This window comes from Puma concolor, chromosome B3 (assembly GCF_028749965.1).
Source record: "Puma concolor isolate L17-30 chromosome B3, mPumCon1.1.hap2, whole genome shotgun sequence".
NCBI lineage: Eukaryota > Metazoa > Chordata > Mammalia > Carnivora > Felidae > Puma > Puma concolor.
This window is the reverse complement of record NC_141672.1, coordinates 107,391,094-107,418,137: the sequence shown is the minus strand read 5'-3', so window position 1 is coordinate 107,418,137 and position 27,044 is coordinate 107,391,094. Positions and strand designations below refer to the sequence as shown.

General features: G+C 43.5%; 2 protein-coding genes across 3 annotated transcripts in view; both read right to left on the bottom strand.

Moving 5' to 3' along the window:
* The window catches only part of RAB8B (RAB8B, member RAS oncogene family), a 56,551-nt gene extending 37,407 nt beyond the window's left edge, over window positions 1–19,144 (bottom strand). Inside the window, exon 1 of the mRNA XM_086710861.1 lies at window positions 18,951–19,144. Within this exon, the coding sequence (XP_086566987.1) occupies window positions 18,951–19,074 (124 nt within the window). The 5' untranslated portion in view covers window positions 19,075–19,144. The remainder of the gene's footprint in view (window positions 1–18,950) is intronic.
* A 107-nt stretch (window positions 19,145–19,251) lies between these two features.
* The window catches only part of LOC147580263 (uncharacterized), a 30,294-nt gene continuing 22,501 nt past the window's right edge, over window positions 19,252–27,044 (bottom strand). The window contains exon 6 of one of the 2 annotated variants that reach the window (XM_086710864.1): window positions 19,252–19,993. In XM_086710864.1, coding sequence (XP_086566990.1) covers window positions 19,967–19,993 — 27 coding nt within the window. In that variant the 3' untranslated portion in view covers window positions 19,252–19,966. Of the gene's footprint in view, window positions 19,994–25,444; window positions 26,711–27,044 lie in introns of those variants that run through there. The other variant, XM_086710863.1, reaches the window with a different exon arrangement.

The window sequence follows — 27,044 nt, the reverse complement described above, 5'->3', positions numbered from 1 at the left end:
AGAGGACAGTTATAACATCCCAGTGAGACAATAATCTCCCAACCTCCCAACGTGTAAAGAGGCAAGAATTTTGCTAGAGTTTCAGGAACATCTGTTCCTGAATTTCCCCATAATCTCAGCAATTTCTATACTTCTGATGTACAAAGGATGTTCTATTATTTGTTCCCCTGTTAAAAAAGAAAAGTAAGGCCAGAGAAGTCAAAAGAGATTTTAATGCAAAAACACTTAAGCCAATGAAAGCAGAGTTGATCATTCATTTTTACTTGGGCTTTTGCAGATAAGCCCTCCACATCCCCAACACACCAAAGAATCCTCCCCCAAACTCTAGCCTTGCTTTTATCCTTCAATACGGCAAGGGCTCCCATGGGTCACCGCGCAGTAGTATCTTTTGGCAAAAGAAGTTTCTCTAGGTTGAGTTAAGGCCTGGCTCTTCAAAGTTAATTAGAACCATACCACATATCTTGTCAGTATGCTGCTAGAAAATGCCTGTGGTATGATGCTAAACGTTCATTCTCCCCGAGAGACAACTCAATTTCTCATCTTTTATTTACATACCTGTCACTCGTAATAGAAAACAAGTCTACAGTTTAAAAAAAGGAGGCCAAGAGCTGGCCCAGTGGTCAGTGCCCACAGCTGTGGCTGCCACCATGGCCAGTGCCACTCACTTCCCCATCCTTTTTTGAGGAGGAAAGGCAGGACGGAAGAAGGCGTAGCACACCCTTCCTTCTCCTGCCAGGGGCTTCCGTGTCAGAAACCCTGCCATTTTCTCCATGTCTAAAATGATCTCGGCACTTCAGTGGGAAATGGGGAAACATGGCCCCACTGCGGATGGTCAGGAACCCAGAGAAGAAGGTATTTGGCACTGAAGAGTGCCTCAAACATATCCTAGGAGGCTGAGCTGTTTTATATGTATTTCTCATCCGGGTGTACTTTTGCAGAATTCAAACGCAGTAACCAAAGATTTGGGGGGGGAGGAGTGGGGAGAGACAGTAGAAATAGACAAAGTGGGAAGAAGTGATAGGCCTGTATATAGACACAGAGAAAAGCCTCATGGTCTTGATCAGGCCAATGTTCACAGGGTGCTGACAACGCTAGAGAAGGCCAGAAGCAAAGAAATCGTAACCGACCACCTGGGGGAAAGAACATTTTCAGGGCCTCCTCTGTCGAAATGAAATCAAAATCAACGTGCCAACAACGATTTCACAGGTTTCACAAAAGATGTCAAATGACATCGCAAACACAGCAGACCTTAATCCAAGACTCAGATATCTGGAGCTGCTACAGTCTAAGATGAGTGTGTCTTTAAAAGATAAATGGGCGATTATTCTCAGCACATTTTAATAAGCAACTGTAATTTTACTTTCAGAATCATCAAAAAAAAAAAAAAAAAAGAGTCTAAACGAATACTTTTAAAAGACCCTTTCCTCCAAAGATGAGAGCTTTACCTAACTACTTCATCAGCACCAGGCGAAGATTTCAGTTCCATGACAATTTTTTTGAGCAACAATTATAGTGCCAAGTACAATGTCTGGTAATGCAAAGAACACAAAGAAGAAACAAGCTTCTGTCCTAAAGAAAGTTATCATGGGGGTGGGGAGGTGGGGACGCAGAGAAGGAAGCCCATTCTACTTGAACACAGGAAGAACATGGGAGATGTCGTGCACAAGTCCAAAGTACTACAGGGTACCAAGTACCACTGAAGAAACAGGAAGCACCTTCCAGTGGTGGAGGGCTGGGAAAAGGCTGTGACATGGTGACACAAAAAAGGAACATCCGAGGAGCATCAGGAATGAAAGGTAGGATGTCTATAGGCAGATACGAAGTGTGTTCATGAAACCACCCATTCTGGGTAGAGCAGTGATTCCTAGAAAGTTTAATTTTGTGAACTGGTAAAGTTTCCGGGGCGGGGGGGTGGGGGGGTGGGGGGGGAAGATAGTGGTAGGGAGAAGGGAAGAAGTTGAAAGAAGGAATATTCTAACCTAGGAACTGTTATTCCATAAAATTTGCTGGGCTGGAAATAGGCTTTTCTCCCCCAGAGAAGCAAAACAGCAAGAATTCTATTGCAATTTATTTTTTAATTTTTCAGATGTTAGTCAGATCTATAATGGCCATCTATCATCACCATCATTTTACAAATAAAACAGCATTTGAATTCCAAAAATGTAGGAAGCACATAAACTCGGGAACTTAAAAATGGCATTTCTTCTCACAAAAGGGCAGCTAGTAACCTTACACTGGTCAGGCAAAAGCGTGGCCACAGCCTGCTGGGTACACCTGTTTAGAAGGCCCTGGGTTTGGATGTAGGACTCCTTTAAGAAACAGTAGGAAATACAGCTGATGCCTCACTGTAGGGAGTTTGGAAGGATACACTGAGAAAATTATACTCAACTAGGCAAAGTAAAAAATAAGCCTTTTAAGAGGAGGGGTAAGGAGTTGACATGATTACTACCTAGAGCTATGCTCTATTGTGAATTTGAGCAAAGTGGACAGAAAGGAATGGGGGCAGGGGTGTTGCCTAAGTGATGACGGAAGTGCCTAGGCCACCTAGGGGACGCTGCGAAGTCCAGGTGAAAGGTGTGCAGGGCCTGTATCAGGGCGGTGGAAGACAGAAAGGAAGGGACTCAGCAACGAATCATATGCAGAATTTGAGGAAAAGGAAGGAGCCTAAGATGACTTCCAGGTCTTAAGCCTAGATAAATGAAAAAGTAAACAAAACGAAGCTGACGATAGTATTAAAAGATACACGAAAATTCATGAAAGGGTATGAGATAAGAGAGGAAATGAACTCATTTGGGGGTGGGACATGCAGGGCAGGAGTTTGGGAAAGGCTGGGGATATAATGAGATAGAAAGCTGGGGAGTCCCACATGGAAGGCCTTGGAAGGGGGCAAGCCTACCTTCTTCATCACTTGGGGATTTTCTAATCCTTTCTACACTGCAAGCACTGGACTAGGTGCTAGGGATACGACGAAGCACAACAGATCCGGCACCTGTGCTCCCAGAGCGCCAACCTAGACGGGAGACAGACCTTCACGCAGTAATGACACAGATGAATGTGATTACAAAGTGTAGTAGAGTGTCTAGTTTCCAAGAGAGAAAAAAGGAAAAAATCGAGAATAGACACTTGGAAAATGACTTCAATTAAAAGGTGAAATGAGGCTACCAATGGAGACAGAAGGCACAGTTAGAAGAGTAGGAAGCAAATTGGAGCAGACAATTCCTGGAAGCTGGCAGGAGAATGAGTTTCAAGAAGCAAGGGGTGGACAGTGCCAAACGCTGCTGAGAGGCCAAGGGGGACAAGGACGGAGAAAGGGCCGCTGGCCTGTTCAGTGAGGAGGACAGGATGACCTGGACGCAGCGGTGAAGCAGGTGGAGCAGGATTTCAAGGGGTTAAGGCGTGAAGACACAGAAAAGTGCAGGTGACAAGACTTCTCTTTCAGGGACTAAAACAACAAAGGAAAGGAAAGGGAGAGATGGGGGGGGGATTGAGGAAACAATACATTTATGGGGTCTCCCTGTTAGACTGGGGATAATTTCAACAGGATTGAAAGCAGAGCAGAAAGGGCCAGCAGAGGAAGAGAAAGAAAAAAACAGAAGATGCAAGAGAGAAGGGGACGACAGCCAGGGCCCCGTCGCAAGAGAAAGGGAAGGTGTTCACAGGAACATCAACCAACAGGTCAGCACCTGCCTCCTTGGAGAGAAGGGGAAAGGAAAGTTGGGAAAGAAATCAGAGATGGTAAGAAAAAACGTTGAGGAAGCTCTGGTCAGGAGGTCGTGGGGTCTTTTTTGGAAACGATTGGGAAGAGATGTGAGTGAGCCACACGTACAGCTGGGACTTGAGAAGATGGCATCTGCTGCCAACTCTATCCATTCAACAAACATTCACTGAGGGCCTTCCATGTTCCACAAACTGTGCATTTATGGCTGAGCATAAATGAAGTTAGCAGGCATTTGTTCTCTGGGTAAAAAAAGAAACAGACTGATTTTGTCGCTCTTGCATCTAGAAAAAGACCATAAGCAATAACAGGTGATACTTACACATCCTTTGAAGCTTACGTATGTGCTAATGGATGAGGTGTCACTACTCAGGAGCCCAAGATCCATTCCTCAGAAGGAAATAGATGGTGTTAGTTTACTTATCCCACAGATACCGTGGGCCTGAGCATCACATAAACCACCTCTGAAGAGACGAGTCATGGTTCCTGTCCGCCAGAAGGTCACAATCAGAAGTGATGTTCTGAAAGCTTCTGCTCTTTCCCCCATTTTGGCATATTTCACTGTTTGGAGCATTAACTGAACCCACCATCACAATCTTTATGTTTTATTAGAAGGGAAGACTCTGGCCACCTGAAGGTTGTTAACAAGATACTTTTCTGGATGCAACATAACTTTGGGGAATGGACTGGACCAGAGAGTTCCATGGCACGGTTTTTCAGTGCCATTAAACCTCAAAATGAACTTAAAAAAAAAAAAAAAAGATTTTAAGTAATCTCTAATAAACCCAATGTGGGGCTCAAGCTCACAACCCCAAGATCAAGAGTCACACACTCTACAACTGAGCCAGCAAGGTGCCCCAAAATGAACTTTCTTAAAACCACTGCAGCTTTTAAAATTACAAATCATAGAGGCGCCTAGGTGGTTCAGTCAGTTGAGCATCTGACTTCGGCTCAGGTCATGATCTTGAGGCTCCTGCGTTTGAGTCCTGCGTCGGGCTCTCTGCTGTCAGTGCAGAACCTGCTTAGGATCCTCTGTCCCCCTTTCTCTCTGCCCCTCCCCCGCTCAAGCTTGCATTCTCTCTCTCAAAAATAAAATAAACATTAAGAAAAAAACAAAATAAAATTACAAATCATGTATGTGTCCCTTCCCTACACATAACTCTGCATATGTTATTTCAACTAGAGTCACAATAAAATCTATCCTCCTTACACTGGCCCTCGAGGCCCTTCATGACCTGGTCCCTGTCACCTCTTATACATATTTTTTTAATGTTTAAAAAAACTGAAACAAGTGAAGAGCATCTCACCTCATCCTCGTGGTCCAAAGCAAGTACTGTACAAAACCAAACCCAATTTCAGTTTTATGCTTACCATGTTCATGTTATCATTCATTAAGTACTAAATATCACAAGGGGGAAAATTGTGCTTCACGCTCATACTGACACATTTACTCCCCTAGTTCTCTTGATAAGACAGTTTAATGATTAAAAAGAAATTAATAGCATGTATCGATATTGTAAAAATGTGATTAATGACTTTTTTCAGATTAAAGCATCATCATCTTGATTATTTGGTAAAGAAAAACCTATCAACTAACTTTCAAGTTGGGTAATTTACTCCATTAGAATCAGCGAGGGTGTTTCAAGATTTAATGTGTTGTTCAAATTCATGTATGCAAACAAACTCATTAAAATTCAGGAGACTTCACTCAGAAACTCGCTCCACTTAAAATTCAGGGCCCTAACAGAGGACACTGAGCTGGAATATTTAAATTGAAACATTTGTCCCTCCGAGACAGGGTATTTTGCACTGTTTTTTGTTTTTGTTTTTGTTCTCACCCAAAGGAAGAATTCAAGATGCCCTGGGAGTCTGCAGCAGCCAGAGGCTGCAGAGAATTTGCTCCTTACATTACACTGACATGCTGCCCCTGGGGTCAGGGGCTGTTCTTGGACAACTCCTTTAACGCCAGCTAAGGCCAGGGACAATCACCTCCACTGTGACTATGAGGCTAAAGACAAATATTTCTAATTCTAGCTTCATAAAATGCATGTGGGCCTCAACCGTAAGAACTAATTCTCTAGAAAACTGAAGCACACCTCATTAAGTAACCAAAATGTTCCCGTTCATAATTTTTATGGAACTCATTCCAACAAGGGCTTCCTAAATTACCTGGAAAAAAACAAAACCCTTCAGTAATTACTGAGACTGACTGCATGCTAGACCCTATGCTAACTGCTTTACTATAGTACCGTCATTAAACCACCTCGCAACAATCCTCTGCAACAAAGGAAAACTGATACCAAGGAGGTCAAAAGACTTGGTGATGTCACCACTTGGTCACTGGTCAGAAGTGGTGCCACGTTGACACCGCTTCCTTGAAGATAACTAACCTTTTTTTTTTTTTTTTTAATATTTCTGAGTTGCTGGTGGCACAGAAAGGCACAGTGGTTAAAAACACAGACTCTGGAACCAGACTGCCTGGATTCAAATCTGGGTCAGTTTTACTACTAACCGGCCTATGTGCCCCAGAGAAGTTATTCAACTATTTTGTTTCTCCACTACCTCTTTTAGAAAATGGAAATAATAACAGAACGCATCTAAGAGGTTGTTTTGAGAATTACATGGATCGATCATGAAAAATGTTAATCCACGTAAAATGCCTAGAACTGTGCCTAGTATACAGCAGACACTCAATAAATGTTCGCTCTTATTGAAAGCAAGTGCTATAACAAGGAAGCCTGAGGGATTGCCAGCGTCCTCCCTCACAGCTGTCTGGGTCTACCCTCAGTGAACTGGGACTGAGTTCCCTCACACGCACTCCTCTTTTGTGTGTGTCCCATGTACCAAAGATAATATACACACTATAATGCATTTCATTCTCAAAATAAAAAATGAAACAAAAAACCTAAAAGGGCGTTCCCATCCTTCCTTGATCAATAAAGAAAATGCTTAAATAATTTGCCCAAGGCTCTCAAACAGGACTTCACTTGAGAGTTTGTCTCAGCAGCCCAAGTTCTTTTATCTACACAATGTTATTTCGTGTTCTTAAGTCTATTTTTCCCCTTTGTCAGTGAATCCTTTGGTTATCACTTAGGATCAGAGTTTTGGAAGAGTCGTTTGAGTGTACTGAACACAACACGCCCTTTTTGCTTCTGAAGAAATGGGAAGGCCAAGGAAGTTGACTACTGACTTGCCCACAGTCATATACTGAAAGCCACTGCTACAGTAGCACAAGGCCACTTTTTTCTCTCTGATGTTGGTGGCCTGCCTCTAGGAGGATCTCAGCTCTGCTCCTGAGCTTTTAAGGGCTCAGAGAAACAAAGGACCACTGTAAAAATCAAGAATGCAAAGGCTAAATGAGAGACCTAGGGACTCCCCAGCAGGCAACTTATGGGTTTTAGCAAATGGACTTTATCAAGTTTAGCTGCTTGGGCCTTTCTGCTTTTTGGCCCACAGCAGCATGCTGCAGACTGAGGGCTAGCAAACAAATCAGGTGTTAGTCTGGCCTACAATGTCACCGTGATTCTGAGGAAAGCTGCCAAGCAGGGCTTTACAAACAGAACCCAAAGCAGAGACGATTTCACCCTGAAAAAAAGAAAGGGACAGGCTAGCACGAAGTCTAAACTTAATTTGTCAAAGGAAAGAAGCTCACAATGAAAGCAGCTCTTCCTAGCACATCGCCATCTATCTAAGGCCAACAACATACAAGCATAACAACCAACGGCCCCATGTGGAGAGACAGTGCTGAGATGCTGGTATAATTAGTTCCCTTTTCACAAGAGAGTTGGATTCATAATTAAACTCTGTCCCTTCCTGCCCCCGTTCTGCTGTGCACATGTTTGCCTGCTTCCTAAGGGATTGGGTTAGAGGCCAGGAGACAACCCAAAACCGCAAGTCCACTGACCTCCCAGGGCCAAGAGGCAATGCAACGCATGTCTGCGTTAGCCGCGTGGGAGCTTGTCGAGGGAGAGGCTGATTTCGTCTTTCCGTGCAATAAACTTCTCAAGTCAGTTTACACAGTTGTGACAGACCGTTGAAAGGCCCTGCTACTCCAGCCTAAGTGCCAACACACTTGGCCCCATGGAAAACTCCGGGACCCTTTCTGAGAAGAGCAGGTTGTTGTGGACAGAGTGTGCTCATGGCCCGTCTAAGACTCATGTGATTGATCAAGTCAATTACTGTCTCAGAACTTTAGCTTCCTTGTCTAGAACAGGGAGATAGCAATTTCTGTCCATAGAGGTGATTATTGAGGAGTTGAACATGAGGGTCCCAGTGAGGTACAGGCAACTGATACTGTCTGCTAATCTAACTGGTCTCTTGCATAAAACCCTCAGGGACCCCCCGCTGTTCTCAGGACAGACCCTTGAGCGGGTTTAAAGGCCCATCACAACATGTCCTCTAATTTCTGTTCAACTTTACCTCCCACCTCACTTGAGGCTTCAGCCAGACCGGATGTCCTGAGTTCTTCCAGAAGTTGTCTGGTACACCTGCAGCGGGGGAGCCCTCCTTCCCAACACTCTCCCATTCTACCCAACTAAGTACTCCTTCGGGTTCTGATTTTAGCTTAGATGCCATTTCCTCCTAGAAGCTTTCTCTTCTGCGCTTTCACAACCTCTTATGTTTACTTTGGAGCCGTCTTCATCATTGTGTTAAACTGCCCGAATACTTGTTACTCTTTCCCCCTCTCAAAATTGGGGGACTAAATAAAGTTGCTGAAGGAGTGAATGTAGTGAAAATGAAAATGACTTCGTTTCTGACAGTAGTAAATGACTAACAAAATCTCTGCAGTTCTCACCCTAAGCTTTGTAAGCAACCTCCCCACCCGCGGTCTCTCCTTTTTACTGGCGAGAAAGCAAAGATCATGAGAAGAAGTTAAAAGACTTGACCAAAAGCAAATGGCTAATCAAGGGCAGAGATGTGTTTGGCCCCTACATCTCCTGGTTCAAACACTGAATTTTTTACTACAGAATGTTGACAATGTCCAAATGTTATGCTATACCACTGGTGTCTTTTCATAGCAAGGGAACTGAAGGCAGATGATATGCAAGAGAAAAGAGACTTGACGTCAGAAAACTGATACCCAAGGCCTGGCTCTGGGTGACCTGGAGCCATCCCCACGCCCACGGCCTCAGGCCCCCCAAGCGTCAAATGGAAATTTAGCACCAACATACCTAAGCAGCAAAAAGCTTCCTACCTTTTTAGATTATTTTTCACCTACTTGACCAAGTTTTATGTGAAGAAAATGAGAGAATTTGAATACTTTATGCGTCTCTTCTCACAGAAATATTCTTTACAACCTTCACATGGTTATTTTTCTGGTGACATTTAGCTTTATTATTCAAAGCAAAAGCATTTTTTAAAGACAGGGTTCAAATTCTTTCAGCAGTCTCCTTAGGACTACAACAAGTTTAACCGATTTACAACATCAACACAGGCGTGGCTTGAATTAACTAGTGCCATTATTTCTTCCTTCTGTCTTCAAGTCATCAAGACACTAGTGTCCACCTGCAAGAAGAACCCTCGTCCACAGTCATTCACTGAAAGGACAAACCCTTTTTTCTTTACAGACACTACTTGATTTCATAGACTCACAGGATGATGCAGCCAGAAGAGACTATGAAAACCATCGAAGCCTGTATCTGCCTTTCACAATGAGAAAACAGGCCCAGTCTAACTGTCCTTGGGGAGGGGCTTAAGCAGGGCTGATTGGAAACATGCACCAATTGTTTTTCAGAGTACTATACATTCTGCAATAACAGATAATTGGAATAAAAACTGTGATAAATCATATACTGAGATCGCAACACAAATTTAAAATGTATTGAGGAGGGCACCTTTTGGGATGAGCACTGGGTGTTGTATGGAAACCAATCTGACAATAAATTTCGTGTACTGAAAAAAAAAAAAACAAATTTAAAATGTAATGGTATTTATCAAAGTTGAAGGCTGAAGGGCCAAGATAGAGACACCCCTCTGATATTATATACATGCATGTCTTAAAATTTGATTATAATAGAATTTTCTGGAAGTGAAAGAAATTATTTTGCTTGTCCCACCAATTTTTCATGCTTTTGTATGATTTGAAATTTTCAAAACAAAAGTAAGTAGACAAAATGGGAAACACACTCGCTCAAATTATTTTGTTTGTGGATGACACCTCATCTGTCACTGTTCGTTACCGGCTATGACTGAGACAAGCACCAATTTTTTACTAATGAGTTCGAAACAATGTAAGGGAGCAATGAAGTCAAAAGTCACTATTAATCCTCACACTCTTTTATTTGTTTTTTTCAGAGTTTATTTACTTATTTAGAGGGAGAGACAGAATGCGAGCAATGGGGAAAAGAGAGAGGGGAAGAGAGAATACCAAGCAGGCTGTGCTGTCAGGGCAGAGCCCAACATGGGGCTCGAACTCAGCAACCATGAGATCATGACCTGAGCTGAAATCAAGAGTCAGATACGCAACCAACTGAGCCATCCAAGCGCCTCTATTTCCTTTTTTAAAGATTTTATTTTTAAATAATCTACACTCAACGTGGGGCTCGAGCTTACAACCCCAGGATCAAGAGTCGCACACTTAACCAACAACCCAGCCAGGCGCCCCAATCCTCACACTTTCTTTTTTAAAGTTTATCTTGAGAGAGAGAGAAAGAAAGAAAGTTAGCAGAAGAGGGGCCGAGAGAGCGAATCTCAAGCAGGCTCCGCACTGTCAGGGCAGAGCTGGACGCGCAACTGGAACTAACGAACCACGCGATCAGGTCCTGAGCCAAAGTCGGACGCTCAATCTACCGGGCCACCCAGGAACCCCCCAGTCCTCACACTCTTACCGGCAGAAGTTTCTAACTCCTTACCCAATAGTTTCTCCAACTACTAACAAAACCAAAGGAGACTAAAGGAGTAGCCAGAGAAACTGACAGAGGGAGGAGGGTAGAAGGTTGTTTTCATTCTCTTCCCTCTCCCAATCCAACCCCTGTCCCCAAACCCTGGTAAGGGTGAGGTGTTAACGGAGACTGTACTGAGACAGTGGTCTGAATCATTCCAAAACTGAAAGAGTTGACTCTCAATAAAAAATTATTTTCCATGCCATCTGAAGATTTTATTCAGAGACCTTTAGAAAAGAAAAAGTAAAAAATTCTTTGTTGAAAACCATAAACAGCTACCCCATCCAAATTCATAGGCAGCAAACAAATTACAGTAGAGTTAGTCACAGAGAGCTCACAATGCAAACTTTTTTTTTTCTTTTTTGTGATGGACTTTGTGTTTTTGTGTATATGAGATTACAATATTGTGTAATACCTATTCCAGACAAATTTTGCACAAGGCCGTAAGAAACAAACTCTTATCATTCAACCTTTATTTATTTATTTATTTATTTTTTATTATGTTGATTTATATTGAGAGAGAGAGAGCGCGCGACAGAGTACAAGTGGGGGGGAGGGGCAAAGAGAGAGAAAGACACAGAATCCAAAGCAGGCTCCAGGCTCTAAGGTGTCAGCACGGAGCCCAGTGTGGGGCTTAAGCCCACAAATCGTGAGATCATGACCTGAGCCGAAGTCGGACGCTCAACTGATTGAGCCACCCAGGCACCCCTTATAATTCAACTTTTAAATAGATCATCCTAAATCTCACGTCAAAACTTGATATTATATTTTAGAGATTGTCCCTCTACATTATATATCAGGAAAACATCTATAAGTTATTAAAATAATTACTGCCAAGTTCTTTGCCAAAATATGCAAAATGTGGGGAAGTCATGCCAGTCTCAGCTCTGCCAGCAGAAAGCTATGCAACACTACACGTTGCTTAACTGCTTTGTGGTTGTGTTTATCGTGATGAGGCGGGATTTCATACCTAACCCGGCATTTGCAAAGTGCTCTTCAGTCCTGTAATGCTGTCACAGGGCTGCGACTAGCACTGCCATAGCCTGTCTCTTAATGATAGCAAGACTAAATTTGATGGACATGAGGACATAGACAGCTTTAGCATTTTTTCCTGGGTACGAAGAATTAAAATTCTGGGCTGAGGAAGGAGAGCTACTTGGAAAATGTCCCAAGGTTCAGCTACAGGTAAGTACCAGAGTGCCTAATTAAAGTGATGCAGAATGCTACAGTCAACACAGCAAGAAAATAGGTGTTTCATTGCAGCCAAGTAACAGGTCGGCTGCAGAGAACAGTTTCCAATTGTTTCCACCGCTTTACGTTGCTTTGCAACACTTCTTCCTCTAAAGACAATCAGGCACCTTCCATTCAGGTTCTTATTAATTCAACTCAAAATGAGACAAATCCCCAAACACAAAACCGAGCAGAGGAAAAGGACACATTTCTACATACAGTATATCCAATTATCATTCCAGGATAACATTTTCACTACTGAAATTTAGCCCTAACAGGATGGACCACAAATAGCTACCTATTCACTTGAGAACAGAGACGGCAAATGTGTAGGGCAACGCCACCCATTCTCTCCCTTAGTCACCACCGCAGAGGTCAGGAATCCATCGGGCCCTTGGTCTTGGTGAGCTTAGTGAGGAGCTCAGAACTCCACACCCGGCAGCATGCCGGGGGGCCACTACCAACCAGCCAGCCCTGGCATTTGTGCTGAAGTCTATTTCAGCCCGGCTCTGCATATGCCTCAACACACCATGCCAAGATATTGAAATGGGTCTTCAAAGAAAGCCACTTGATGACAGTAAAGCCTTCACTGAAGCCGTAAAAATGGTAATTTTTTTCTACCTGATGTCATTTTAAAGTGGCAATAAGAGCGGAAAACGTAACTGCAAACATTAGTTTTACTCTAGACGCTATGCCACTCTGGTGAGATACACAAGAAGTTCTATACAATAAATATTTATATTCATCTTTTGCAAAACAGAATTTGGCTTTATTCAACCCAAATGCCCAGCCTGGTTCCAATCCACTCGCTACCTTGTCATTCAAACAAGCGCTAGGCAGGATACAGACACAAACAGAGCTCCATCTGCTAATTAAGACTGGGCATGAAACTGTTAACAGGCATCTGTTGCATTGTGTGAAGCTAATGGGCAGAGACAAAGCTGAAAGCTCTTCTGAAGCAAACCCAGTGATGCCACTCATTTTCCATTTGGTATTTATGTCAGTGGGGGGTGGGAAGCGGGGTGTTAAACAGCTTATGATGGAGACTGAAAGATAAGTGATATCGTACCTAGTCTAAAACGTCTCTTTACGTTTTCTACTGGCATTCTTGAGTTAAGAATTCAGATTAAGCCCTTTTGATCTTATCTCAGACATACTGTAATTATAATACTATGGAAGGGAATAATAACCAAAACTCAAGCAATGCTGTAGAGCTCACACAGTGCTTTCACAATTCATCCATCCAGCCATTCATTCGTTCAGTTGATGAGTCATTTAATACAGACAGGCCTTGGAGATTTAAAAGGTGAATAAAGGCTTGATTCCTGCCCCTAGGCAATTCACAGCAACCCTGAAAAGTTGGTATAATATTATTAGACTCTATTAGAGATGAAAGAACTAAGGCCTAGAAGGACAAGTGACTCACCAAGGCCAGAACACTAGGAACGGCAGATGCCAGGACACGAACGGATTGCAGACCCCACTGCTCCTCCTAATTCGCCGTATATCTCCCTAACACCAAACATGAACCAGTCCACTTGATCGGCTACTTGCATTTCACAAACTCCCTATTATGTTATGTTCCACAATATTACTCACCCCTGAAAATCTACTTCTCCATCCCCACTCCAACCCTCCCCTCATCCTGTATGAAATCTCTTTCCCGCAAAATATTCCCAATTCTACTACACCCAAGAGAGCTGGGCCCCAGATGGCTGTGTGTGCAGGCAGGCAGACCGAGACTAGAGCCAGCCTCAGGCCACGCCAGCAGCCCCCTGGTCTTCCACTTCTGGCTCCATGGTTCTTTTCAGATTCAGTTATGGGATTTAATTCACAGATCAACTGCTAAATTTGTCCTGGTCTTCAAAGGCTAGACTTATTTCCCCCTAAGACAATATCCAAACCTGTTTCCCTCCAGCTTTCTCAGTGGGTCCAGACAATGCCAGTGCTGTTGCCCAGAGAACCTCCTCCCTGATTTGCAGCCACATAGAACAGTTGGCAAAACTCTTTTTAAAGTACACTTATTCTTAGGACATATCCATATTGTATCCAAGACTCAGTTTCCCCACACCCATTCTTAATATGTTGGATGGCTTTTCTCATGCACTAAAACACTGATTGAGGAGGTAAATTTAACCCTTTATTATCAAGCATTAAGTTCTACTTTTTCTGAAATAGTATGGTTATCAAAACTATCACTTAGATGGAAAACCTACTGACAGCTTTGAAAGAACACAATGACATTAAAATAAAGCTTTATGTACAAAATGTTCAATTTGAAGTTGCATGTTCCTTGCATAGTTTTGTTTGAGAGTCTGAAACCAAGGAAAACAACTATGAAAATTAAAATCAACTTGCTCTACATATCTGGATTATGCTCGGCCAAATGTTGATAACATCTTGGATAAAAATGTAAATATGACAAAGTTTGTTTTTCAGTCAATAAGTCTTGATAAAAGCCTTGAATTGCTACCAACCAAAAACAGTTTTTAATTTGAAGCTGGGGTCGACACACTTTTTCTATAAAGGAACAGTGAGTAAATATTTTTAAGCTTTGTAGAACACATATGGTCTCTGTTGCATATTCTTCTTTGTTTTATTTTTTAATAACTCTTTAGAAACGTTAACAAGCATTCTTTGCTTACTGATGGCACAAAATCTGCAAGCCACATTTGGCCTGGGGGCCACAGTTTGCCAAGCCCTGATTTTAGGAAAAGCAAATCCAAGAAAAAAAAATGCACTGTTACAGAATAAAACATGGAAAAGTGCTCTGATGAGACCAGGCAGCGACAATTAACCAGCACACTGCCATTAACATGATTTCATTAGTTATTTTGCACATGGAAGGAACTTTAATGACAGGATGCACTTTGATCTCCCAATCTGAAACTATGGACACAAAAGAAAGGGCAAAGGACAGCTATAATGTGCTGAGTTATCCCAGCAGAAATTCCTCACAGAAAAACGCATGTGCAAAATCTAATTCCTCCCTGGGAAAGGCAGTGACTTGGATTTATGGAGATGATCAGACTGATCAAAACTAGCAGCAGCTCAACTGTGAAAAGTGACACAGACTTGAACTCGGGGCTTCACCAGAAGCTCTGCTGCTCCCGGCTGCGTGATCTTGACGCTGTCAACTTCACCTTCGTGCTCCTATTTACAAGATTGGGGCAAGGGTATAAAGTAGATAATTTCTAACTCTTTCTGCTGTCAAACTATGACTAAACTAAATAACGAAACCACTCAGGAAATACCCTAACAGGAAGAAGGGGGGAGGGCAGGGGAGAGACAGCCAGGGGAAGACGCTCACGCTGTCCAGTCAAAGGACAGGGCTAGGTTTTCTCTTTCTGTTCCATCAGTACCTTGCTCAGGACAGGCCTTTCCAAGGTGTCAGTATGGCCTCATACGGATAATAAACTGCACCCACATCCCATAGGAATCAGGATGCAGAGCCGTACTACTGTTTCCTAAGTGTCTCAATGTCACATTTTACAGACATTTAATTAAACATTAATTATGATTACATAAGAGGTTTGGGGGAGCTAATCGAAAAACTTTGTTCAGTTCTCAAACATCTGAACTGAAAGGCTGCTTGGTCCTAGGCACCGGGCCTATAATTTCAAGCGGATAAAACATCCCTACTCAATAGTCAACAAATATTATCTGACTGATACACTGAAAGATCCCCAATAGGTCAGGTGAGAGAAAATGTACCCTCCACTACCCCCAAGAGCAGAAAGGAAATGAGGGAAGCCAGGGTATCAGAGAAGGTAGCAGGACCTTAGAGAAGTAAGAAGAAAGTTCTTGTGTGTGTGAGACAACAGTATCTGTAATCAAAATGACTGTCTCCTTCCTGTCGTGATGGCCAAACCACTATCAAACAGGGTCTACGGATGGCAGATGCCTTTTTTAAAAAATGACTTCCACTTTGACAGAGCAAAATTAAGACTTAATGTGTATCCTCATGGGGAGAAACAAGCACACATACGTAGGTACCAAAGCACGAGCGCGCGCACATACGCGCACACACACCCCTCAGGCATTAAGAAATGACTCTTTCCTGTGACGTTGACCTTATCAAGTTTTGTCAGCAAGGCTGTAGCAGAACCTAGGAGAAACCCAGGAACTTACACAATTGGGTACCTCAAAAAACAATTATGACTGGAAGGAGATAGACCACCAACTCTTACCTCAACAACTTCAGATCACCTGGGGATGGGGGAGGAGGTGGGGAGGGGGAGTGGATATGGCTGTTAGAGATGTGGACACTCCAAGCCTACGTTTGTGGTTAGTGAAGAATGTGTGGAACTTTTTTCACTAGAATGGTGTTAACATTCACCTTCTTTTCCCAGCTTAATTTCAAGTGCAAAGCATTAGGTTTCAGGTATACAAGTTTTCCTGCTGTTTGAAGGCAGTGTGATACCACTTCCTGTCGGGTTCTGGGGCTAAGTAAGAGGCATGGATTTCCCCTCCTCCACGTCAACTGAAGACACAGCTCAGAGCCTCTTTTAACCACATCCACCCCACAGAAAATATAAAGAGCAAGATCACATATGAGACTCACCCCATTTAACGTCTCCCTTCTGTTCTACACAGTTTCAGCATACTGGTATTCCTGCCTTCATGGCTGCAACCCTTCACCGAAACAATTGCAATAATAAAAAAAAAAAAATCCACACAAGAAAGATTCTAAGCCACAACATGAAAAGTAATTTTTAAAAGCTACTATCACAAAAGGAAGCAGATACTCTTAGAGGAAATGTGCAATGAAAATTAGGGCAAAAAAAAAAAGGGGGGGTTACTAATAAAGCTATTACAAATGAGCAAAAGTCATCCAAGGAGCTTACCAGAAACAGCATCAGCGAGACTCATTCACTTTCGACACAGAGAATGCTTCTGGGAGGGTCCCATAGAGAATGGACAAAAGGCTACCCACTCCACTTGTTAGAAATTGTCCTTTACCATCTGGACTGCAATATGCATTCAACAGTGAAAAAGGTTTATCTGGGGTTTTGAAATTAGTACCAGCATCAAAAACTACTGTCCTTTGGTTGCTGTGACAGCTCCCACCAAATCTCTTGGGAATATACTTGAGACATGACATTTAAAATCTGCTTCCTCAGAAAAGAAAAAGTCCCACTCAAGAATGACTGCCAAGAACTTGCAACTCAAACTTCCCTAAGCCCAGACATCATAACATCGGGGCGGGGGGGGGGGGGGGGGGGGGGGGGGGGGGGGGCGGAATCAGAGCACTCAATCCATATGAAAGAGGCCAGAACAAACAAACAAACAAACAAACCAAAGAATTTTCCAGCTCTTAATTTTAAGAGCACTCTATATCTAAATATTCTTTTTTTAATGGTAAATAATCCTTAAAACATACAATACTCACATACAATTATTACCATAGCACTAGCCCCGTAATAACCCCAGAAGTTCAAAATATGCTGTAAGAACCATGTGAAAGGTGCTTAAGTGAGCTACTATTAGAAACCACAGACATCACCCAACCAAAAGCTAAGATTCTTAAGGTACTTAATTAACTGCAGCTATTTAATAAAGGAAATGGTGTTAAGGTCACTTGTATAGGCAGCTTACAACCAGTTTTGGGGCGCCTGGGTAGCTCAGTCAGTTAAGCGTGTGACTCTTGATTTTGGCTCGGGTCATAATCTCATGGGTGATGGGTTTTAAGCCCCACACTGGGCTGCACACGACAGTGCGGAGCCTGCTTGAGATTCTCTCTCCCTCTCTGTCTGCCACTCCTGTGCTCTTTCTCTCAAAATACATAAATAAAATTTAAAAAAGAAAAAACACCAGTTTGATTTGCTCTTCAGCTTATGGTAAGTTAGAGATCTCTTTACCTGAACACAAAGTCTTGCCAGTACAAAAGTAGAAAGGACAGCTCCCAGCCAAGATCAGGAAAAACTGAATCAATTGAAAGCAACTGTGGGGGGGGGGGGGGGGGGGGGGCACAGTGCATGTTGTGATTCATTTAGCAAGTAACAATTAAAACCAAAGCAAAATGCATAGGGAGGCAGGCAGAATGTAAGATCAATTCCTCTGCTGAGAAGTTATTAAACATTCAAGCCCAAGAATTTAAAAAGTTGGGAAGTGTTGCTTCTTAGGCGATGGTAGTAAAGGAGTGAACCATATTTTCCTGACCACACCATTCCCAAGAGTCACCAATTCTCTTAACACCCGTTAACACTCACACAACAATTTAATATCCTGTAGACATTATTCCACCCTTAGTCACTTTTTGCTCTTTCTCTGGCACTTGATCCGAAGGAAGAAGAGGGAGAAAATGGTAAGCAGTGTTTTCGGTTACTGCAGAAAGTCCTGTGCCCCACACTTTCCATTTCCCCTCCCTTTCCCATTTTCTCCGTCTTCTCTGTACACCCTCTCAACTGTATATTCCGCTTCCCCTTTTGCCTCCTGTCTCACACCCAGCTCTCTTTTACTTTCTCCACCACCTATCCTCACTCTGGCCCCCTGAACTGTGCTCCCCATCCTGCAATTTTGTTCTGCCCCTCCCAGGAGGAGGGATCCAGACCTCTTGCGGCCAGTGCCCCCAATCCCTCACCTCCTCATCACTCATTCCCCTGAATTCCCTTCCGATTGTCGGGTTCTCACCTCTCTTGTCCCTGATGTCCTCTCTTCTTTTACTTCACGTCCCTCCTACTCCCCCCAAAGCTTCATTTCCCCCTTCACATTTCCTTCCTCTTTCCTGTCTTTTAATCCATTTCACACCCACTATCCCCTTCTCTTTCTCCATGAGATTTCGTGTGTCCCCCCCCCCCCCCGCTCCAATCACTTTGTCCTGCTAAGACCCTTCCCTGTCACTCCCCCAACCCTCTAATTTCCCCCAATACCCCCAGTCCTTGTTCCTCTGGTTCCCCTTCCTTTGCCCCCAAGTTCCCTCTTCACCTCCCCCCTCCCCAGCCTCACGTCCCCGCCCGCCCCTCTCCCTCACGCCTTCACCCTCTCCCACTGCCCTCGCCACCCTGCCGTCCCCGGGGTCCCCTCCCTGGGGCTCCCAAGTCCTCCTCCAGCCCTCTCCCCCGCCGCCTTGCACCCGCCCCCCACATCTCACTCCCTGTCCCCGGCCGCGGCCCCTCCCTCACCGATGGTGGAGATGAAGGTGGTGTTGAAGGCGTCCTCGGAGAAGCGGAATAGGAGGCAAGTCTTGCCCACCCCCGAGTCGCCGATCAGCAGCAGCTTGAACAGATAATCGTATGTCTTCGCCATCTTCTCGCTCCGGCCCTCTGACCGGGGAGCTAGAGAAGCGGCGGAGAGAGGCGGGGAGGGGGCCGCGGGCGAGGGGGCGTGTCCGCCGAGCCGCCACCGCTCGCCCCGCCCTGAGACCCGCCCCTTCCCTTGGAGAAGGCCTGCGCGCCCCGCCCCACGCGGCCAATCCGAGGGGGCTTCGTCATCACCGCCCGCGTCCCAAGGCTTGATGGGATTTGTAGTTCCTTTGAGGAGTCTCGGGCGTGCCCAGCGCGGGCTGTCCGAGCAGCCCCAAGGGATAAAAGAGAATCTGCTCGGGGCTCGGTGACCTGGCGGATTAGACGTTTCCACCCCTGCCGGGAAGGAGGGTCCCCTTTCGAACTCTGCGCGTAGTGTCGCTGGAACTCAAGTTCACCGTTTTCTTTGTGTGTGGGCGCCTTTCAAATCCAGACCTCGGAATCTGAGTCCCACGACTCCCGTATGTCTCCGGTCCGGACCCGGAGCAGAGATGCTTTCTTCGCTTCATGCTGCTGTGGCGCAGCCTGTGGATTATCTGCAGAGTGCTTTATCTGGCTTCTCCTGCAGTTCCTTATCAGCACCACCCCAAGCCCCCTCCCGCAGCTCCTCAGTTACAGATCTCCAAAAGGATGATTGCCGTTCTAACTTGAACCTCAGCTGTGTTCTCTTCACGGCACACAGACCAGAGCCAAATACAATTGGTATTTTAGAGATCTGTTGTGCAGACCGCTCCCCTCCCAAGGCAAGAGGATGGATAAAAAAAATCTGGAAATTGAAAATATTAAGGCTTGTGCTACAGGTCTATGTCCTATAAAATGAAAATCATTATGCGAGGCCCGAACTATGACGTTGGGAATGAGAATCGGATTTTGTCTTGGCTCAGCGACTCAGCTGTTCAATTTCTGCGCCCCAGTTTTCTCATCTGTAAAATGGGCATAAAACAAGCATTTCATAGGGTTGTAAAGAAAATTAAATGAAATACCTAACATAAATGTTTGTGGTGATAGTTACCTTCTTAAGCCCTCTCTCTCCATGGATGACAAATGAAGGGGGGGGGGGCAGCATTGTCATACTCAATGTAATCCTTTATTTACTGTTTTAGACTATTCTGTAATTGTTTTGTGGATGTATCATTAAGGCCTCTTTCATTTGCTACTGGCAGAAACCCAACCAGAACAAGTTCTCCTGGAAGGGAAGTTTCCTGGCTCAAGTAAAGCCACAGGGCAAGGAATGGCTAAGGAGGTCTAGGACCAGAGGCTTCATCCAGTCAGGGTTCAATCTCCCATCTCTTCTCTCTTCCCAGTTTTAACTTCTAATATGTCAAATACCTACAGATAAAACCCACATGAACAAAAGCTCTTCAGAGTACTCAATAATTTTTTTTTATTTTAGAGAAAGAGAGCGGGGAGAGGGACAGAGGGAGAGAGAGACAATCTTAAGCAGGCTCCACGCTCAGCAAGGAGCCCAGAGAGATGCAGGGCTTGATCCCATGACCTTGGGATCATGATCTGAGCAGAAATCATGAGTTGGTGGCTCAACTGACTGAGCCCCTAGGCACCCCCACCTCAATAATTCTTAAGAGGATAAAGGGGTCCTGAGGCCAAAATATTGGAGAACAACTGGCCTAGGCATTTACCTTAGATCTAAGGAAACACCTTATGGAAGGTTAGAGGAGGTTATTAAGGAAACCAGTGGACTCAACCATTAGTGGAATAAGGAAAACACTTGGGACAGTAAACAAGATGTCAGACTTTTCTTTCTTCCTTCCTTCCTTCCTTCCTTCCTTCCTTCCTTCCTTCCTTCCTTCCTTCCTTTCTTTTAATGTTTATTTTTGAGGGGGGTGAGGAGGAAAGGCAGAGAGAGAGGGAGACAGAGAATCCAAAGAAGGCTCTGAGTTGTCAGTGCAAAGCCTGATGTGGGGGTCCAACCCACAAACTGTGAGATCATGACCTAAGCTGAAGTTGGACGCTCAGCTGATTGAGCCACCCAGGCTCCCCGACAGCAGGCTTTTCTAAAACACCTCGAGTGGCTTGTGACTTTATATACAGTGTCAGTGATACTCTAAGTCTTGTGGCAGAAGATTTGGTTGGCCTTAGTATTGGCCTTCACCTTCCATGTAGAAAAAAGATGAAATGTGTCATTAACTCACACTTATTTACAGTACCCAGAGAGTTGCTGCTAATAAAGTGTCTAGTTCCTAGAGCCTGCCTGATGGAAACAAAGGTCTAAGGAGGTCAGTGTCAGTTTCTGCCCCGTTAAGGGAAGGGCTCTGTCCTCTGGCACAGGCTGAGCCTCCTTGCCCCAGTCAGTTCTTGCCCAAGTCTGTGAATTTGGCCTCAACCAGGGCTGAACAAGTGTGAACAGCTCAGTTCTATACCTGCACCTTCATTCTGAGAAAGAAGTAGGAAAAAAATCTTCAAAGACCAGTGAAATCTTTCTTTTATAAAATGTGTATTGATTTAAAATAAATTTTAGTTCTACTATCTGCATGCAACTGTTGCCATTCTTTTTCCGTATGAATAAGAACATACAGATGTGGTATAGAACTTAAGTTCGGAAAAGAAGTTGGGGCACCTGGGTGTCTCAGTTAGGAAAGCATCTGCCTCTTGATTTTTGACTCAGGTCATGATCTCACAGTGGTGAGATCAAGTTCTGCACTGGCCATGGAGCCTGCTTAAGATTCTCTCTCTCCCTCTCCCTCTCCTGCCCCTCTCCTGCTTGCTCTCTCTCTCTCTAAAGAAAAAAAAGAAAAAAGAAAAAAAAGAAAAAAAAGTTAGAGTTAGGAGTTTTAAAGTCCCTAAATTTCCTTAGGGGAATTTTTTTAATTGAAGGGAATTAAAAAAAAAAAATCTGTCTTATTTTCACTTCCCTGGTTTTTCTCTATTACCAAGTATATAATATTGGGACTTTCTAGGTGGTTAGTCTGTGCATCACTGTTGAACCATTCACAAATTTTGATATGTGGGCCCTATTTCAAGAAGAATTCAAATTTTTCTCTTGATGCATTATTAATTTTTAAATTTGTACAACAATGTTACTTAGAGAACAGATTTGGTGATAGGCACAGTACTATTATATCAAGAGGCACCTGGGTGGTTCAGTCAGTTAAGCGTCCAACTTCGGCTCAGGTCATGATCTCACAGTTCGTGGGGTTGAGTTCCGTGTCGGACTCTGTGCTTAACAGCTCATAAGCCTGGAGCCTGCTTTGGATTCTGTGTCTCCCTCTCTCTCTTTGTCCCTCCCTACTCACACTCTGTCTCTCTCTCTCAAAAATAAATAAACATTAAAAAAAATTTTTTTTAAATCAGGGTACTTTGCTCAAAGGACTGGACAATAAGTTTATTTATAGAGCTGAGAGTACCACGTGTAACCGATCACTGATTGCCACCTTGCTTTCTTTCTCCCAGTGGCATTGGTGACCCCTTTCAAAAAGCCCATGCTACTGTGCTCTGAGGAAACCACATCAGTATTTTTTGCCAGTTGCCCAGACCCATCTTTGAAATGCTACATCACTGCAGAGCACTAGGAAGACCAGCACATTCAATCTGATTCTGTAAATATTTACTGAAGCCTTTGATAAGGTTAACATCTACATGGCAGCTTGACTTACAGAAATCTCGATGTCCAAGGAGTTTACTCTCTGTGGTTTTTGTGAGGCCAGCATTCTTTCTTCCTGCTTTTGGTAAGTGCTCCTCCCCCACTGATGGCTGTGAATCAGGGTACTCTACTCCTCCAGCCAAAGAGGTGGACGTAAGGCCGAGCTGGGTGAACCTGAGTTCTTTCCTGTGAATCTCCTGATGAGGTGGGGCAATGATACTGAAAGGAGGTCTGAATGGTGGGAGGTCTGTGTGAGCTTCAGGCTGGTTTTGAACAGAGCTTTAGTTCGTTTTCCTGTATTTTCTTGTTGCTGCCCTCCTCTACGTGTTCACCATGTCCTTGGACTGGCTTTCCTCAGGACCGCCATGTTGCACAATTCCAAGGGCATTATTCACATGTCACAGTTTATTCATATGGGGGATCAAAGGCTCCCAAGAATCTACACATATTCTTGAGGGTCTGTGTGTTCTCTAGGCAAATTTTCAAATTTATTCAAGCACTCTTTAACTGTTTTGAATTGCTCTATAGCACTTGAGTGTAAGAAGAGTTACCTTTCTTAACTGCCTAAGTGAAATTAAATTTCGCTGAGACCCTACCTGTCAAGGGCTGGAAAAACTGGTATCTATCATTATTGGGGCTTTTCCTCCTCTTAATTATATCCTATAGGATTTTCCTCCTCTTAATTATATCCTATAGGAATCCAGGAGCTTACACGGTCCTGAAACACTAGGGGCAAAGCAGCTTCTGATCATCTGTCTGCACCCAGCAGTGTTGACGTTTCTGTCCAAGCACTCTTGGGTTCTGGTCCTCTGCCATCTGTTGAGCACAGCTGTCCCGGTGGGCTACAAAGATGTCCTTCATGGTGATTATTTTCACTGGCTGATGACTCAGCCATTGAATAAGTTCTCTCTCTGTTATCTAATAGTTTGTGTACTTCTTTGTCTTCTCCCTTACAACTTGAGCTCTTTGAGGAAAAGAACATTTCTAATTTCTCACTGTGTACCCCAGTAGGTACTCAATTAAGCTGTCAAATAAATGAATGAACACCTGATTATCATGCCAGTTTTCTAGCTTTTCAAACAGCTGGTTCACCTTCAGTTTATTATTTGCTTGGGTATTTTTGGCCTCACAAATACCTTTCTGGTTGCACTCTATAGTATATTTATATGTTATTCATTCTGTAAGTATACTGTTCATTGTTGTGTTTAAGAAATCAGTATGATTATATCTTACTTCTCTAGCTTGTCAAGATCATATTGAATGATAATCTCTCAAAAATACCAATTTCTCCTATCGCCTGTGTGTCAGCCAAAAACATGCTATTTGTTTAGTGATATTCCAGTGGGACAATTCTATAATTATCTTCATCAGAGAGACAAACTGTACCTTTTCCACCCACTGATGTTTCCTGAGCAATCACAGGGTGAATAATGTCCATTCAAACAAATATCCATTAAGCTCACTCTACGAAACCAGCTCAGCAAGGCCACTTGGAGAATACAAAGGGATCTATTATATGATCCCTTCCCTCAGTTTGCTTCCCATCTAATTGAGGGGAGAATCCACAAGTGACAAGTTCAATAATAAATGGGAGACCAGTATTTGGCTGTATACTCTTCATTTATTATGATGGGTCAGGTGTTCATTCTGATTGGTTGGCTTTTAAATTTTTTTTTTTTCAACATTTATTTATTTTTTGGGACAGAGAGAGACAGAGCATGAACGGGGGAGGGGCAGAGAGAGAGGGAGACACAGAATCGGAAACAGGCTCCAGGCTCTGAGCCATCAGCCCAGAGCCCGACGCGGGGCTCGAACTCACGGACCGAACTCACGGACCGCGAGATCGTGACCTGGCTGAAGTCGGACGCTTAACCGACTGCGCCACCCAGGCGCCCCTGATTGGTTGGCTTTTAATTCAGATTGGTCAGGCATCCATTTGACTGGTTGGGTGTCCATTTTGATTATTTGGGCATACATTCTGATTGGTCAGGCTTCCAATGTGATGGATCAAATGCTCTTGCCAAACAGATGGTTAAATATGTTGCATATCTCAACTAGATGCAAAAGTTAAATAAAAATGATATGGTACAAAAAATTGCTGCATGAAATTACAGTATCTGCTTGATTAACAAATTTCTATAAACCTAGCTTTTTAGAACAGAGTCAGTAGGTGTATAACAAAGGTGTAGAGGGGATGAGAAGATAGTCTGCATCGTTCAGGCCTGAGTTAATGAATGTGACTGAAAGGGAGGCCATCTATAGCATGGGCCCTTAGAATATGGGAAAGGACCACAGCCAACGCCCAGATGAAGGCAAAACTCCTCTCCTGGGTGTCAGGAGTGAATACCTAGTCATCTACAATGCAGAAGAAGCCACCCAAGTTGCAACAATTTTGAGTGGCTCCATTTCTGGGCACTGTCCAGCCCACAGAAAGGGGAGGTCAACCTTAGCCTGCATAGAGAGTTGAGATCAATATTTTACTCTACTAAAGGATGGACTGGAAGGAACCCATTCCACTACCTCTTATATTATTTCTTTTTCTGATAATAAAGTAACCTAGACATTGCTATGTAGGATTTTGTGTCAAATAAGGCATATGCACTAAATACTATGTATTTTTGGGTTTCTTATAAGCGTGGGTGATTAAAGAAAGTTTTGGTACCAACTTTAAAATGGACTTTGATCCAATGGCAAAGTCAAGATATGCTGAAACTCACAATCAGCATCCTAATAGGTATTGAGATGCTTATGGCAGTAAATAATAGAACACTAGATAGCTTGAATAAGAAAAAAACATTTAATCACACACTAAAACAATCAGATATAAAACTAATGACAGGTGAGTAGTTCAGCAGCTCAAATGACATGCCTGGTACCTGGTTTTTCTCTCTGTCATTTTCTTAGTAATGTTTCCTAAGTAACACTTATTTCAACAGGCCAGCCCAATGTGGTTGCAAAATGTCTTCCTGAAACTCCTGAGACTCCTTGCTTCCAGATTCAACAAAGCAGGATGTAGACAGTCCTCTTCCTCAAAAGTTTAAGTGAATACCCTAAAATTGAGTTCCACGGGACTGGATTGCCCTTCCATGAATCAATCCCTAGAGTCTAAGATTCTGGCCTACACTAACTGGAGTAAGGCTGAGTGTAGGGTCAAGCTCAACCTAAATCATGGGGTTCTGTTAGAAACAGAGAAAAGAAGAGGAGACAAGGAGACAGAAGCAACAAAGGAATACTACCACCTGTTTCAGTGTCAAGTGCATATTGGTTTTTGTACTGAGTACCTCTAAGTGGTTAGTTATGTTGGAATTTCTGCAGAAGTCATGGAGCTGAATCCAGGAAAATTCTGACTTGTTCTCTTATACAAACGGATTGATGTTGAACTGGGAAGAAGAGGCAAGAAGGAAATAACTTTGCTTAAGAAAAAAGGGATAGGTGATCCAAAGCTAGAATTAACATCGGCACTTACACACCTGGTCCCTTTCTACCCTACTTCAGCAAGCAGCTAAGGTTAAACACTTTAGCAGCCTTGAACTTTCTAAGTTCTGGGGTTTTGTGATGGAAAGAGGAGCAGACTAAGCATCAGGTGACTGGGGTTCTGTTCCCAGCTCTGCCACTAACTAACTCTGTGACCTTAAACAAGGACAACAACCTTTCTGTGTCTCAGTTTCCTCGTCTGTAAAATGAGGGGAGTTTGTTTAGATGATTCCTCTTTGTCTATAAAATCCTTTAGCTCTTAAATCCAAACCCCCGTAACAGGTGACCCAAGACCTGCCTTGGGGATTCTGGTTTTACAGACATTGGTCTTCCAGGCCAACCAAACACCCTGTTGAATCAAGGGGATTTATCAACAGCCCCAAGGCCTAGCGGGTCTTGGAGGCCAGTCAGGGTGTGGTGCTGGGAAAGGAGCCCAAGACACCTAGTTCCTTGTTCCAAACAGCATTCAATTCACCCTATGACTCAGTTATCGTACTTCTCTCTTTCCAAGGAGTGCAAAGTTTCAGTCCTCTCTGTGATGGCAACAGCAATTTATTAGGTTGCCAATCTAGAAGGTTAAGAGAAAAATGAGATTCTGCTTTGTATTTTGAGCCATATCCAGTTATATTCCTGCTTCCAATTCCTATTTAATATGGATAATCATTTCCCAAATAACCTTAAACATAGGCTTCCCCCCCCCCACACCTAATTTAACAGCAGCAAGGCACCCTTAATCAGGGTGCATGTTGAATGTTCCAGAACCTAGGATAAAACACCCTATCTCTTTAAATTCCTTGCCTCTCACTCTCCAGACAGAACTGAAGCAGTTAGTATGAAATCAAGTAGAACTCTTTGATTACTCATTTTTAAGATTTACAATTATAAGTGATGGTGACAACATA